Genomic DNA, 17,934 nt, shown 5'->3' with positions numbered 1-17,934 from the left:
TATGTTACTTCATATAGACTTAAATAGAATGTGGCGGAATAAGGCAGGAAACAGTTTATAGGTACTGAAATTTGATATATCCTCTCCAAAATAATATAACACATGACAACTGAGCGACTTCACTTTCACTTTTCACTTTCATGCATTGGAGAAGGAAATGGCAACCCACTCCAGTGTTCTTGCCTGGAGAATCCCAGGGATGGGGGAGCCTGGTGGGCTGCCGTCTCTGTGGTCGCACAGGGTCGGACATGACTGAAGTGACTTAGCAGCAGCAGCAGCAGCATAGAGATATCCAATGATAGCTACATGATGCTAACATCTCATTTAAATCAGGTTGCAGTTCATAAATTAAAAACTTTTCTCCATTTAATTTCCCAATTTATTTTGTCAAAATACTCAGAGTAGATGTTTTCTATTTATTTGCTAATTAAATGGCATGAACAGATTAATATTATCAAATACCATGACCAGCTAACAGTAACAAATTAATCCAAAATGCAAGCATGATTATATAGAGACACAGAGTTGGGTTAAATGGTTATAGGAAGCTAGGTTAAGTCACACAATTGTGCATGAGAGATGCTTGTCTTAACTGGTGCCTCCTCTGCTTTAAGTATCCCTAGTGAAACATCAAGGATTTTAACTTTATGTTCTTAATCTTTTTTTGGTATTCATGTATTCTGCATTATTCCATTTATAAAGTTATTTAAATATATCCCACTACTCAGAGAATGGAGTTTAACACAAAATATCATCAATTTATATTTGGTAAAGTGTTTCCTAATAAACACAAGAAATATTTAAACCAGTTGCAAAAAAATCATCTCCACCAAGAATACATATATATATATATTAGATACAAATTCTATTTCATAACATTATGAATGTTTTATAACACTATGAATGTTATAGAAACAGATAAAATATGCAGAACTTTGATTTCTAAGTTGTAACTTTAAATCATGTGCAAAATCAGACAGAAAGAAATTTATATTTTGAAAATTAAAGTTTGAAAATGAAATCCCCTAATCAAAATTTAAGAGCAAAAGAGATTCCAATATACTTATTATAGAGTATAAAAAATACTTTTTTTTCACAGAAGGAATTAAAAAAAATCATAACCTAAGTACTCATCACTAGAAATATCACATGATAAATTTTTGTGCATACAAATGTTGATTTCATATTTTTCTTATTTTGAGCCAAAGATACTACAGAATTATTATGAATGGGATAATCAAAACCTAAAAAGTGAACTTTAAATTACATAGTTCTTTTATCATTTAAAGACTTAGGATAGAAATAAAACAGAGGAGTCATTTCAAACAATAATAACCATTTTATCACCATGAGAGAAACTTTAAAAAAAGAAAATGAATTATTTGTTACTTCATAAGAAATGCCAATATTTTATTATTTATATCATGAAGAAGAATTAGCAAATAATTCACTTTGGCTTGATGAATGTTAAATACATAACATTCAATGGTAGAATTCTATTTAAAAAGTTCTCAATCACTTTTAGTAAACAGAATGTAATTTTAATATATATTATTAGTATATAAAACATATTACAATAATTGAATTTTCCACTAATGAACCAAAGTTGTCTAAGAAGACAACACTTTAACAGCAATATCTGCCAAATGATAGAGAACAAAACTCAATTATTTCCCTCCAGCTCTTTAAAATTTACATAGAGAAATCATCTCCCCTAAGTCAGAAGCAAACATGATAATGGTAATATATTTTAGATAAATATAATGGCAATGTATTTTAGATAAAGTAAACAAAACTTTTTTGTTTAAAAGGAATAAAGACGTCTTTTTTGATCAAAAGGAATAAAATTAGACCCATTTCACTTAAGTTAATCACACCAATATGGGATTTTTTTTTTTTTAAGTTATTTTGACCACTTATCCTCATTTAAACTTTATAGCTATTCAGTAAAGTATGTAGGATAAATGTAACTATCCTTGTTTTTACAGATCTTTAGAAATTACATTGAGTGGTAGTTCAAAAGGCAAGACTCCTGACTCTTCATCTAAGCCCAAGAATATTAGTAGCATTTTTGTTTAAAACATACAGAATATCTACTTATAACATTTTGGCTATTTTTATAGCTAATAACCATAGATTTATGTGCATAATCAATATGAATAAATGCACTTATTTATGATAAAAGTACTGTATGTGTCAAAGACAGGACTGGAGAGATGCTGGGTCATATCATTAATCATGATTTCTATCATGATTTCTCCTACTTAGAAGTAGGGGCATCATGAACACATGCTCATAAAAGTAAACAAGATTACAGCTCCAGGCTTAAGCTGAGAAATGAGATAGGTGATGGATAAAAATAAATTATAATGGATTGGCGTAAGTTATGAAAGGCCTGGTAAATTACATTAAACTCAGGCTAATAGAAGAAATAAGAAAAATTTGCCTTAATAAAATTCTCATTTCAATAACTGTCTGCAGTTTGTATGTTAATGTCAGTCTCTTTCATGTTTTCTCTTGTACATATTTCTATTGTTACACTCAAAACACTTTATTTTACATTATGCATTTGTGTAACTCTCTCCGCTGCTGTCCTGTGAATTTCTACATCTGTACATATGTTTACTGAATGAATGAACGAAGGCAGATACAGACTGGAAATGGGGAGACTGCTGAAGAAGATAAGAATTCAAAATTGCAGCAGAAGATAGGATTATACATTTTTACATCTAACATAATCATCAGAAAATACTTTCATGAGGAAAACATGGAATTGCTGAGAATCAGTTATTCAAGTATAGTATTTAAATCCATTTTTCACAATTCATTAATATAAACTATTTAAGTTCAATAAAACTGAGAGATTTTATTCATTTTTGTTCCTCTCCAACACCTAAGTAGATATTGATAGACACATAGTTTTCATATATAAAAATGCATTACAGAATGAGTTTTCATCATAAACATTAAAAACTGTGGCTCTTAGTGAGATACAATTCGAAAGTGATAGGAATAAAAAACATTTGAAGTGCCACCTGTAGAACTACACAATTACACATTTTAAGTTGTATGATGTCTATTAAAGAATGTATACTTATTGTATTAATTAAAATAAGATTAAGACTTGAATGTTAAATGCTCTGTAGGTTTCTTACATTATGTAGCGATTTAAGTTTTTTAAAAACTTAACTTTTAAAAAAACTTTGGCTTATAGTACCTTTTGGCTTGTGAAATTTGAATACTCTGTATGGGAACAAATGAATAAACATATTGAGGTCATTTTCACTGAGCTGAAATTTAATATACGTTGTATTAGTATTTATAGATACATGATATAGCATCATTTATCCCCAAGTCCTCTGTTCCCATCTTTGGTCTGAATAGCCACATTTCATGCCTGGATTATTTCTGTAGCTTCCTAACTGCTCTCTTTCCTAGTCTTTACTCCTTCAAACTATTATCCTTATAGCAGTCAGAATGATTTTATTTAAACGTCATTCAGCTTGTGTTGGCCCAGTGCCTTCTCATTTGACATTAATAGAGGCTGAAGTCCTTACACTGACCTACAAGATTCTAGCTCTGCTACTTCTGTTGCTCTGTTACCACCATTACTTTCCTGCCCACAACTCCTGCTCTCTTCTCTCACATCCTCACCCAGTGCCAGCCATGCTGACCTCAATGTGGTCTTACTGTTCCTGGCACATACCAGGTAAGCTCTTGCTCTGAGCCTTTGCCCTTTTCTTTCCTCTGCCTGTAAGACCAATAACTGTAAGCTGACTCCTTCCTCTCCTTGGGGGCTTTCCTCAGTTTTTGCCTTCTTGGTGAACCTTTCCCTGACCATTCCATCTGAAATTGCAACCCCACCCTATAGTGTATGCACCCTCCTGGTTATCTTTTTCTCCTCAGCACTGATTACCACTTATTATGTGATACTTATGAATAGGTTTGTTACTTTCAGTCTCACCTACTAAAATGTATGGTCTATATTTTCTTCATTTACATCTCATAGGACCAAGAGAGGTTGCTCTACAGAGCATATATTTAAACACACACACATAATTATATATTAAATTTATACACACATATACATACATGCTAGAACTTAGAAAACTCAAGCACCATATCCGACAGTAATGGGATCTAGTAAAAACTAGGGAGTAAAAGCAAACAAAAGTAGTCTAAGAGAAAATAAAAGCAATTCAATTTTCTTCCACCACTCTCAGTATAACTCAGTATGCTGCTACTGCTGCTAAGTCACCTCAGTCGTGTCTGACTCTGTGCGACCCCATAGATGGAAGCCCACCAGGCTCCCCCGTCCCTGGAATTCTCCAGACAAGAACACTGGAGTGGGTTGCCATTTCCTTCTCCAATGCATGAAAGTGAAAAGTGAAAGTGAAGTCGCTCAGTTGTCCGACTCTTTGCGACCAGCCTACCAGGCTCCTTCGTCCATGGGATTTTCCAGGCAAGAGTACTGGAGTGGGTTGCCATTGCCTTCTCCGATATTTACATGAGACATGACTTAATCACTTCAGGCATTAAATTTTAAAAAAATTATTCAGACTGGATACCTAAAATGATTTTCCATTATAGCAGATACCTCTAACAGATCAATGCTCCCTCTTACAGGAAGCCTGAACTTTGTATGATTAACTGTCATCTATGAAAAGATTTTTGTCTACCTTCAACAAAATAGCTTATTCAGCTAGTCTAGTTATTTATAGTTAACAAAGCACTCGCTTAAGCACAAAAAATGTAGCAGCTCCTTTTATACTTTCAGTTAACCTGGTGAGATAGGTCGTGAAGCCTCCTAGTTGAAATATCAACCCATACAGATGAGATAAAAGGAGATTCAAAGAACATAAGCAACTTGCCTAGCAACATGAGTATGGTGTTAATTCAGTCTTCTGACTTCAAGTCTGTGCTTTGTCTATTAGGAGTGTTCTAAATCCTTGCAGTTCAGAGCTCAGACCTGAATATGGTCAATTATCTATGCACATAAATACAGATAGAGGGGATCTAATTCAAGTTTAATAGCACAGGCTCCTCTTACCATCAAAGGTTTTCAAAATAAGTACCACTACTTCTGCGAAACACTGTGACAAACACTATATTAAATGTTTCTGATATATTATTTTTGCTGATAACAATATGGCAGACACTATTATTATGCCAATTTCCCAACTGAGAATACCAAGGGACTAATAGTTAAACGAATTTTCCAGGCAGTAAGTGCCAGAGCTCAATCTAAATCCTGATGTCTCTGACTCTAAAAACATTCTCTTTATGTAATGAAGATGCTAAAGCATTGGCTGTCTGAAGGTACGGTATAGGTGTTAAGCAGAGTTCAGCACCCTTACTTCCAAAATAACCACTCCAAGTTCAAACACAGAGAAAATGTAACCAATTATGATATACTGATTAGACAAATCCAGAAATTTAAGAACAGAGACAATTGTTCATGGTTAAACAGTGTCACTTGAACATACATGTGTATTTCAAGGCATACCACTCTTATTGATGAACCAATCAAATTAGGATATGGAGTATTGTACATACCAAAAAATGTGAAAAGGGGCAATTATTCCATTACACAATTCCTTCTGATTAATTTCCAAATAAATGGATACAGAAGAGAAATGCCTTGCTTTATCTAGTCAATACAGCTAACCATTATTATGTAAGTATGATATCACTGCATCTTCAAAATAGTGTATTATAACCTACCCATCCAGGTACCCACAATTTATGTTTTTTCTTCCCAGAAGATAGTTTCCTAATTTTAAATTTTTTTTTAGAAAAACCTTTGAATCAACAAGAAATGTGATCTTGTGCCGTGTGTACCTGACATACTATCTTGTAGGAATTCTGAGAAGTCTCATGCTAACGACCAATTCGTACCTGGTAATCCCCCTGGAACAAGTACAAGGAAGCTCACTCATCTGTGTGGTGTGTTTCTTGTTCTCCAACCTTGATCACTGCCATGCCATCTGTAACATATGCCAAAAAAGCATAAGCAGAAATAGAGACTTTCTTGCCTCGGAACATTCTCCTTTAAGTCACACAGGAGTGTGTCCTCTACTGAAATTAGTTCTCCTACCATAGACTTCTTCAGTACAGGAAATTCCAGAGGCCAACTTCTAAAATCAAAACCACATGCCAAAAACAGCTAACATCATCTCCACTCCAATTTCTAATTCTCAAACATACACCCAACAACATTTTTTTTTTTTTTGCCAGAAACCACACCGATTTACCTTTAAAAGGAGCTAGCTAGATGAATCAAATCCTTTTCACTGAGACAACTAGAAACAGAGAATTTGGAAATATCCATGAATTAGAATTTATACCACAGGTACATTTCCTCACAGAATAGGATATGAACAAACTGAGATAAACTCATTTTTTTACAGGCCTAGCAGCCTGCAGAAGCTAATTTTCCATATATCTCTGGCTAAATCCATAAGCAAACATTGAATATTATTGGTTTTAAACTTTTGCTCTCCTAGTCTATACCTCTATTGATTATTAAGAAGTTTCTTGAAGCTACATTTGGAAGTTAACACTATCTTCCTACTTAACATATATTCCTATCTTAGCTTCAAACAGCATTCTCCAAACAAATATGATTTTATTATCAAAAATCAAGATACAATTTATCTTCAAAATACTTCAATTAATTTTTAGTTGGACAACCTATCAATATAAACAAATAACTGCTTTTGGTTCAATGGCTAAAAGATGTTTAGTTCTTATAGATTTACTGTTCTCTTATGAAAACTGTTGACATATGAAAAATATTACACAGGTAATGTATTTCACAATTATGATGTTATGATACACAATACTATGGGAAAAATCATTTGGAGAATAAGATCAGAAGTCCAGTGATTAAATAAAACTCAGAACCAACAACATGCATATAAAGGATTAGGTCTGTTCCATTATACTTCCTAAACAAATTTTTATTTGTATTTTTGACTCTTTTTCTGGAGACACAATATTGTAATAGGTTAATATAAAATGATACAACTTTTCAATAAGTTTAACAATTGCTATATATTAATTTATTTAAATGTCCTAACTTAATTTGTTATATTGATTCTAAACACAATGATTAAATCTCTAAGAAGAGCAAAGGTCCTGCATGGAGAACCCATGGAAAACTCAAATACATAAGACTCAATATAAAATTTTTTTCTACATTAATTTATACCTTCAATATAATTACTATCAAATTTCAACAGAGATCTTCCTGGAAACTAACAAGCCAGTTCTAGAATGTATATGCAAGATCAAAGTTCAAGAACTGTCCCAAGTCGATTTTGAATAGCAATATGGTAGATTACCTACCATATGTCAGGACTTAAAATAAAGGCATCATAATTAAAACAGCGTGACACTGATGTAGGGACAGACAAAGAGACCAATATCTCATAGAACAAAGATATTATAAAAGACCCACACATGTATAAAAAAATCAACATATGACAGATGGGGTATTGTAGATCAGTGCATCAATGCTACACTGTTTAATAAATTGTGCACAGGCAGCTGATTATCCATACTGATGGGGGAGAAAACTAAAATTTCAGAGACCACAGATAGATTAAAAACACCTGAATTCTACATCTATAAGGGCATTCTATAAAAACTGAGATTTTAAAAGTTTTAGAAAAAAATATAGGCTAATATTTGAGGACTTCGGAGCAAGAATAATTTCCCAAATAATATAGAATGTTTATACTGCTAAAGAGAAACAAAATGATAAGCTGACTACGTTTCAATTTCAACTTAAAAAAAAGACAGACACTAAAGAAACAAAAGAAACAAGCCACATACTCAGCTACCTACTTGACAAATGCTTATAACCAGAATATATAAAGATTCTCTGAAATTCATTTAAAAATACACAAACAATTCAATAAAGAATAAGCCAAAGAAACAAGCAAATCACAGATGAGGAAAACCCCAAAGCTAATAAGATTAATAAAATACTATCACATTCAATATTACTGAAGGCATGCAAATGAACACAATGGGCTATCATTTTATATTATATTTGAAAAGGAAAATTCAAAGTAAGAGGAACAAGAATATAAAGGAATAAGAACCCTAATTTACTAAAGATGAATGTAAAAATAGTATAACACTTTGGAGAACAATTTGGAAAAATCAACTACAGTTGAAGAAACCACGTAATATTCTCTTACATTATTTATCAATATGAGTTATTATCACCCAGAAAATGAACCTGTAGAAGAAACTTCTGCATATGTGCAAAAGGAAAAGGAAAGCATTTCAGAAAATCAATTACAGCATTGTTTGAAATATATACAAAAAACCTCATATGTAATATAAATAACCAGAGAATATTTAAACATTGTTGAGCCAAATAGTAATAGAATTCTGCCCTGTACTACAAATTAACTTATCTACAAAACAGAAATAGAGTTACTGATGTAGATAATAAACTTATGGCTATCAGAGGGTGGGGGGTGAATAAACTGGAAGATTGGGACTGACACATACATACTACTATATATATAAAATATGTAACTAATAAGGACCTATTGTGTAGCACAGGGAACTCTACTCAGTACTCTGTAATGGCCTTTATATGAAAAGAATCTAAAAAAGAGTAGATAATGTATAAGCGATTCACTTTGTTGTACACCTGAAATGAATACAACACTGTAAATTCACTACACCCAATAAAATTTTTTAAAAAATAATAAAAATGAATTTTTCTTTCCTTAAAAAACTTCTGCCCTGCAGTTAAAATAAACAACTACAGCTACACATACCACATTATATAAATCTCATAAATGTTGGGACTAAAAAAACATGGCAAAAATTCATGTACAGTAAGCTATCATTTCTATAAAAATTTCATAAATAAGCAAAATGAATCCTTATAAACTTTATGAATGCATACATAAAAATAAATTAAAGCAAGTGAAGGGTATTCTCATACTGTCTGGTGATATATTTTGGGTTAGTAAGAGGTTTGGAAGAGGAGAGGTGACTACAGGAGGCTTTCATTGATTTATAGATACTTATTTCTCCTAAAAATATGAAGCAAAAAGGCAAAACATTGAGACTTAAAACAGTCTGATGAATACATGGGTGTTTATCATACTACTCTCTATAGCTTTTTTTGTATGCTCAAACATTTGCAACAAAAATTGCAGGCTGGTACCTAATTAAGTGTTATATTGCATACGTCAAACCAGAATGTGAAGAAGCTCCCCTACCCCACTCCCATGAGGGAAGGCAGAACAGAAGATACGGATGTTGAGCTGTGTACCCCACTACATGAGGAATCTTAAAAAGCAAATCTATTAAAGCAATTTTCCTGATTGTGGAGGAAGCTCAGACTAAGGAAAATCACATCCATTTTCAATGAATTAGTAAACATCAAACTCTGACTTTCTGTTTTCACCATGTAACAGAGAAATGCAGCCACTGAGTTGCTTCAGTAAAATTTTCCAGGATTGAAAGCTCACCATTTAAGTGCAAATAAATCAGAAAGAGATGTGTCAGGCAGCAAACACTTCCACGTAGGACTTGTTATTTTGAGTTAAGATTTTAACTTCGAATTTAAAACCCATCTGTTTTGTGCCCTTCACCCTCTCTCCATCAGAGGGCCAACGTGATAATTGGGAGATTCTGGACTGGAGAAGAACCCACCAGAGGGAAAGGGTGCTGCATTTTCCAGATTGGGAGAGGTTTTTCTCTATCAGGAACCATCCCATTACCCACTCCCACTCCAGAGACCTGAATTTAAATTCAGGGCAAAGAAAAACTAAGAGAAAAACAAAAAAAGAGAGCAAACATATATAAATTTATGAGCACCTAAATCCACGGTTATAAGAACATGTGCCCAGAGGAAACTATCTATTTTGATCTTCCTCTCTTAAAAGATAATCAAAAGTTGTGCTAACAAATATAGATGCTGTTCTAAATGCATATGATTCTTTACCAGTAGTAAGAGTGTAAGTACACGTACTGGGTTGGTCAAAATGTTCATTTTCTGTAACATCTTATGGAAAAACCTGGATGAACATTTTGGCCAACTCAGTATCATTTTTTTTTTTTTTCTGCTTCACATAACCTTGTATGGAGTGATATATTAGTGAGTACCAAATTTTGTAATTAAAAAGGAATTCTTCATTACTCATTTCTACATATATTGCTTGAAATATTTTATGAGGCACCTGTGTTGAGCACTGGGTATGGAGAAAAAAGAACTCCATGTCAAAGGACAAAAGAGATAAGAGGCACAAATGGTATTGAACACAAAGAACTGAACTTGGTCTTTATCAGATAAAAAATGAACAAAGTCTGTGCCTGTTCATAAAATACTGACAATTGTGTTATAGACTCCTCAAATTTGGAGATGGTTGGAACTTTGATCTGTGAAGAATACATAAAGTTGTTTTTATTGTTCAGTTGCTAATTTATGTCTGACTCTTTGTGACCCTATAACCAGCAGCACATCAGGTTTCCCTGTCTTTCACCATCTCCTGGAATTTGCTCCAACTCACGTCCATTGAGTTGGTGATGCCATCCAACCATCTCATCCTCTGTTGCCCCTTCTCCTCTTGCCCTCAATCTTTCCCAACATCAGGTTCTTTTCCAATCAGTTGACATTTCGCATCAGAAGGCCAAAATATTAGGGCTTCAGCTTCAGTATCATTCCACCCAATGAATATTCACGGTTGATTTCCTTTACGATTGACTGGTTTGATTTCCTTGCTGTCCAAGGGACCATCAGCAGTGTTTTCCAGCACCGCAATTAGAAAGCATTAATTCCTGGGTGCTCCACCTTCTTTACGTCCAACTCTCACATCCATATACGACTACTGGAAAAACCATAGCTTTGACTATATGGACCTTTGTCAGCAAAGTGATGTCTCTGCTTTTTTAATACACTATGTTTGTCATAGCTTTTTTGTACAAGGAGCAAGCGTCTTTTAATTTAGTGGCTGTAGTCACAATCTGTAGTGATTCTGGAGCCCAAGAAAATTCAATCTGTCACTGTTTCCACTGTTTTCCCATCTATTTGCCATGATCTTAGTTTTTTGAACACTGAGTTTTACGGCAGCTTTTTCAGTCTCCTCTTTCACCCTCATCAAGAGGCTCTTTAGTTCCTCTTTGCTTTCTGTCATTAGAGTAGTATCATCTGATTATCTGAGGTTGATGGTATTTCTCCCAAGCTTGATTCCAGCTTGTGAGTCTTGCATTCTGCACAGAAGTCAAACAAGCAGTGTGACAATATACAGCCTTGATGTACTCCTTTCCCAATCTGGAACCAGTCCATTGTTCCATGGCTGGTTCTAACTGTTGCTTGACCTGCATACAGGTTTCTTAAGAGGCAGGTAAGGTGGTCTGGTATTCCCATCTCTTTTAGAATTTTCCACAGTTTGTCATTATCTACACAGTCAAAGGCTTTAGCATAGTTAATATAGCAGAAGTAGACATTTTTTGGAATTTTCTTGCCTTTTTTATGATCCAGCAGATAATGCAAGTTGATCTCTGGTTCCTCTGCCTTTTTTAAATCCAGCTTGTACATCTGGAAGTTCTTAGTTCATGTACTATCAAAGCAAAGCCTACCTTAAAGAGTTAGAGCATTACTTTGCTAGCATATGGAATAAGTCCAATTGCATGGTAGTTTGAACATTCTTTGGCATTGCCTTTCCTTGGGATTGGAATGAAAACTGAACTTTTAAAGTCCTGTGGCTATTGCTGAGTTTTCCAAATTTACTGGCATATTGAGTGTAGCACATTAACAGCGTCATCTTTTAGGATATGAAGTAGCTCAACTGGAATTTCATCACCTCTGCTAGCTTTATTCACAGTGATGCTTCCTAAGGCCCACTTGACTTCACACTGCAGATGTCTGGCTCTAGGTGAGTGACCACACCATCACAGTTATCTGGGTCATTAAGAACTTTTTGGTATAGTTCTGTGTATTATTGCTACCTCTCTTAATCTCTTCTGTTTCTGTTAGGTCCTTGCCATGTCTGTCCTTTATTGTGCTCATCTTTGCATGAAATGTTCTCTTGGTGTCTCCAATTTTCTTGAAGAGATCTCTAGTCTTTCCCATTCTATCGTTTCCCTCTACTTTTTGCATTGTTCACTTAAGATGGCTTTCTTATTTTTCCTTGCTATTCTCTAAGATTTATTTTTAAAGAAAATGTTATTTTTAAATCATGCCATGAGTTCAAAACTTCCTAAAACTTCAATGATATGTAGGTTTCAATAGGTAAAATAGCCTACAGAAAAGTAAGTTTATTACTGAAGAAGCCTCTAATTCTTTGAGGCTGTTAATCATAGTGTTGATTATATGGAACTTTGTATTGTTATTTAATATACATAAGGTTTATAATCACTTGCCTAAGGATAGAGATATAAAGTGGCAAGTTATAAATATACTTTCAAAGTCCATATATTTAGTATACTTTTAAGTGCTCAAATTAATTTAAAAAGAAACAATATCATGAACCTATATGCAGGGAAGGAATGGAGATGCAGATGAAGAGAATGAACTTGTGGACACAGCAGGTAGCCATTCCCTTCTCCAGGGGATCTTCCCAACCCAGGGATTGAACCCAGGTCTCCAGAATTGCAGGTGGATTCTTTACCAGCTGAGCCACAAGGGAAGCCCAGGGAAAGGAGAGGGTAGAGAAACAGAGAAAGTGGCATTGACATATATACTCTATTGTACGTAAAACAGATAACTAGTGGGAAGCTGCTATATAACATGTGGAGCCCACCCCAGTGTCTTGTGATAGCCTGGAGGGGTGGGAAAGGAGGGGGAGAGGGGTAGGAAGGACCAGGGAGGGCAGCTCAATAGGGAGGGGATAAATGTGTGTGTGTGTGTGTGTGTGTGCCTGTGTGTGCCTGCATTATGACTCATTCTCATTGTTTTACTGCAGAAACCAGCATATTGTAAAGCATTTATCCTCCAATTAAAAAAAAAAAAAAAGACCAAAATTAGAAAACTACGCACTATCTAAAACCCCAATACTGGTAAGCATTTCACGGCTCCAACATTGTTGATCTAAAACTGTTAACATTTTAATCTTAAAGCAAATAGCAAATCTGGCACTCTAGAAACTTAATTAGATTTGTAACTTAATCTGCTAGATCTTTTGTCTTCATTTTCTCAACAGAACGAAGACTGAATTTATGTGCGAAAAAACAGGATAATAGGCAGAAAAAGACCATTCTTTGTCTAGTAGTTGTTTAAGAATGTTTACTAAATGTTTCTGGGAGATAAATTTTAAGATTTTGAATGATTAGGATCCTTCAAGTACCTGACTGCCTGAGTTCTTTCAGAAAACTACCGTAGACTAAAATATTGGTTCAGGAAATTTAAATTAAAAGAATATTTTCTATTGCATTTTTTTTTTTAATTTTAAGGCACATGAGGTAATATTAGGAGTGTTTTAAAACTAATTTCTTGAATATAGCCTAAGTATTTTGCAATAAAGTATTAGCAATAAAATTATTGCTAATTCTCAGGATTCTGAACCATAAAATTCTTTTACATTATTTAACATGATAGACAACCTTGTTCAGAAAGATTTTTTTTAAAAGGTTGAATCAAAATCTTTTTTCAAAGAAATGAACAGAGTAGTGATTCAGAAAATATACTAGGGTTATTTTTTTCTCTTCCATTTAATAATTTAGTTACATAAGTGGGTACTTTCAGAATTTGAACATTAAGAAATCTACATCATCGATCAGTATATTTTAAATGCATAAGTTCAGAGAATAAAGTAGAGGAGATTTGAAAAATCAACACAGAGTCCATGCCACTGAGTGTCATTAACATGTCAAACCATGAAAAGTCTGAAAAACTTATGATAGGAAAAATGACCAAATTTAGAGAAAACAGTAGACAGTTAAATTGCGAACAGTAGCTTTGTATTTTGGAGTGGTAAAAAGTACAGTCTAAAAATTCTACAGTCAATCAATTGTCATTCACATTTTAAATCAACTGGAAGACAATTTTGAGTCATAAAGACTGTCTATATACTTCTGTATACAGAATGTGAAAGAAAGACATATCAGGAAGAGATCAAATCAATTCCTATGTCCACCTGGAATTCATCATAAAAATGGAGAAACTAAATTACACAAACACAAAAAACATTTCATCCATCTATTTATGCACACACACTCACACATACATATACACATATAATATTCCTTAGGAAAGAATTAACTTCAAACTGTGGTAAATTAATCAAATTCAATCTCTTCAATAAATAAATTTTTGAAAATTAACATTCATGAACACAATTTTAAAAATTAAAAAAACCCCAAAACTCCAGTGATAGAGAATTGGCATTATTTTATTTCACATCAGGCATAAAAATCAGAGTACTGTTTCAATGAATCTACTGCTCTGAAATTTTTTGATCATCTATTCCAGCTTGAGGCTCAGTTCCCTAAGGATATCACATATGAATGAAACACATAATTGTAGACAAAACAAATTATAGGGCCATCCCAGGTGGTGCTGGTAGTAAAGAATTTGCCTGCCAATGCAGAAGAGGCAAGAGATGCAGGTTCAATCCCTGGATTGGAAAGATTCCCTGGAGAGGGAAATGCCAACCCACTCTAGTATTCTTGCTTGGAAAGTCTCATGAACAGAGGAGGCTGGTGGGCTGTAGTCCATGGGGTCATAAAGAATCAGATGGCACTGAGCATCTGAACACATACTAAAGTCAGAAATATACTGGTCTCAACAAAGTAAGTCTGTAGATATTAACTTGGACTGATAGCCTTCTAGTCAGTTCATTTGTAGACTGAAAAAAAACAAAACAAAACAATGAATCTATCATTTTAGCCTGGTGGCATAGAACACAGGTATAGCTTTGGATAGGAGAAAGTAAATGACTTATCCTATGTCAGAAGTGAAAGTGTAGTCACTCAGTCATGTCAGACTCTTTGCGACCCCAGGGACTGTAGCCTGCTAGGGCTCCTATTTCTATGGAATTCTCCAGATAAGAATACTGGAGTGGGTAGCCATTCCCTTCTCCAGGGGATCTTCCCAACCCTGACTGAAGCCAGCTCTCCTGCATTTCAGGCAGATTCTTTACCATCTGAGCCACCAGGGAAGACCTTCATATGTCAAAATCACTCCTCAAAATATTTAATGTTTCAAATAGAGTATCTATTTTGACAGTTAAGATATTAGGTTGGCCAGAAAGTTCATTGGTTTCCCATATCATCTAATGGAAAAACACAAACTTTTTGGCCAATCCAATATCATCATGAATTTAATAGACATACTACCAAGAACTGTATTAAAGATTTATGTTTTATGAGAAAATAAAGTAAATCTGGAAATCATAAGTAGCAAATTATGGCTATGAGTTATGCAAAAACTGAACTCTAATCAGAGGATTTATACTCAGAAAGGCCTGGCTTGGCACCTTGGCAAAACTTTGGGAGAATTAATAAATAATACAATTAATAAAAGTAAAATCTTAAGTCACAGGGAATCTTCCTGACCTAGGGCTCAAACCTGGGTCTCTTGCCTTGCAGGCAGATTCTTTTCTGAGCCACTACGGAATCCCAAGTCATATGCACATAGCTTTTAATGAGTTCCCACTTAAACAAATGAAACAACCTGCAAAATTCTCAGTTCCAAAAAAAGATGAGGACTTAAATGGCAGTGTCTGAGTTTATAAAATCACAAATGTAATTTTAGGTTCATTTCAGTTTTCTTTCTTGAATGAGTTTGCATTACATCTATTTTTAATTTAGGTGCATGAATTTAAAAATAGCCACATAAGCTACCAAATACAGACAGAGTCACTTCATCACAGAGTACTTCATTGAAACTGTACTTAAAATCATCCTGATTTGTAGCATTTGGTGATTTTCATGTTGTTAAGACAAAGAAGGTTATGAAATTTTATCTTTAAATTATCCAAGTATCTTTGTCAAACTATATGAGGCACAGTTACTAAGTTGCAAATTTTATTCTAAAAGAAAAACAGCATATTCATTTCTTTCTGAAGTATGCTATCTGAAAGTAAACATATCATGCCCATACTTACAAATGGGGCCTCAATCTTTGTATCTTACCTAGACTGTAATACCAAGAGAATAGTATTAGGCATGATAGGATTACAGTCATTTAAAATTCATACAGATCCAGTGTTTGTTCCTAATGGTTATGTTTTGATTCATATAGTCTTCTTTTTCATTTAGCTAGCCCTCCCAATTTTTGCTGTTGTATAAATATAATTAGAATATTTTAAATAATATACTTTCAGTTATATATTTGGCAATATCCTGGTAAACTAGATTTCTGAAAGTCAATAAGCAACTAAATGAACAAAAAGGTTTGATTTATAGCATTTGTCTATTTTCATGTTTAAGTACTCTCACCATGGCCAATTCAAGCTATCAACATGATGGCACTCAAAGTGAAGCTGGGAAGAGATGTGCAAAGCTTCTCGCAGTGAGTTGGTCAAGCTGGTTTCAGCAGAGCACTGTGATAAATAAATACTGCCTCAAGTCTGTGTTTATTCTAATAGTCTGTCAGAATATCCAGGGACTTTTTGGTAGGTTCCAATATATTTAAGAATATGGCAGTGAATAATTTTAACATGATTAAGTTTTAAACAATAACAGGCAATATTAAATTATGAAGTGACAGCAAAACACTTTCTAAATAAGCATCTAATTTAGGATAAAAACAAAAAAAATGATTTACGATAAAACTATTGCTTTATGATAAAAATATTCATGACAAATAGTATCACTGAAATCTTGTAAGCTATCTCTATGTTGGAATTTTGAAAATGTAAATGACCACATCATCTTGAGACTCAAGGTAACATTTTACTGAAATTAAAAGTAAGATCATTTTATGGCCCATTATATACACTTGTAAAGTTCATTATTTTAATACTTATGATGTAATAAGTTGAATAGAATTGTACCTAACATAGGATTTGACAATTTTTTTTTTCTCTAAAGGGTCAGAGATAAAATATATTTAGGCTTTGCAAATCATATAGTTTGTTGTGAATGCAGTACTGTATGTGCAGTGGGAAATACTCATGTTCAACATGTAAATTAACAATTCTTGCCATATTTCAATAAAACGATGCTTACAGAAACAAACAGCAGATGGATTTGGCCTGTGGGTCATCCACAGTTTGTTGACCTGACTTTAGCAGGTATCAAATCATCTGATGTTTTTATGGCACTGATTTCAATATGATTTTTCTTGGTGTTTATGAATCACTAGTCCCTTTAATCAAAGTACTTTTTAAATGTATATTGTCCCAGTCAGTAAAAAAATCTTGGCTAATTACTGTTTCTTAAACAAGATACTCCGCAATGCAAAAGGACAATGCAATTGAAAATAAAATGAATACAGTGGTGGACATATCTTCCTTTACTATACCACAATGTCACCTTTAACCACAAAGAGAGGTTTTCCTAGACAGTAAAAGAAGAGAAAACTTTCAGATCAAATTAAGATATGTTTAATATGAGCACATTCATTTTAATTTACTCTGAAATCCTTATTCTTACCTTCCACAAGTTTCCCTGTCTGTTCGGCACTTCCCCCAGGAAGAATCTTGGCAATATAGGCTCCAATTTCTCCGCTATGTCCAGGGATTTCTTTACCACCCACAATTCTAATTCCTAATCCGTTACCTGTATTGAAAAGTTAGCAAATTATTAGCAATAAGAAAGGACAACAGTTATCACAAGTGATAAGGTGCAGAAAAAATGGGTTCTGATATGTAGAAGTTAACCCCAAATGAATATTGGAACTGGACACTGATAACAAAAGAACAATATTATGATTTCATAGTAGTTGATAGGAAAGAGAATTATCTGAGATCTGGTAGGATCTATAATGATTAATCTGACATTAACAAATAATTT

At 33.7% G+C, this 17,934-nt stretch overlaps 1 protein-coding gene across 8 annotated transcripts in view; it reads right to left on the bottom strand.

The window, feature by feature from the left end:
• PCLO (piccolo presynaptic cytomatrix protein) overlaps positions 1 to 17,934 on the bottom strand; it is a 398,862-nt gene that overhangs the window by 102,736 nt on the left and 278,192 nt on the right. For all 8 annotated transcript variants that reach the window (XM_070787660.1, XM_070787662.1, XM_070787664.1 and 5 more), the window contains exon 10: positions 17,575 to 17,700. In XM_070787660.1, coding sequence (XP_070643761.1) covers positions 17,575 to 17,700 — 126 coding nt within the window. The remainder of the gene's footprint in view (positions 1 to 17,574; positions 17,701 to 17,934) is intronic.

The sequence above is a fragment of the Bos indicus genome, chromosome 4, assembly GCF_029378745.1.
Source record: "Bos indicus isolate NIAB-ARS_2022 breed Sahiwal x Tharparkar chromosome 4, NIAB-ARS_B.indTharparkar_mat_pri_1.0, whole genome shotgun sequence".
Lineage (NCBI taxonomy): Eukaryota > Metazoa > Chordata > Mammalia > Artiodactyla > Bovidae > Bos > Bos indicus.
The sequence above is the reverse complement of the archived record's forward strand: the minus strand, read 5'-3'. Positions and strand labels throughout refer to the sequence as shown.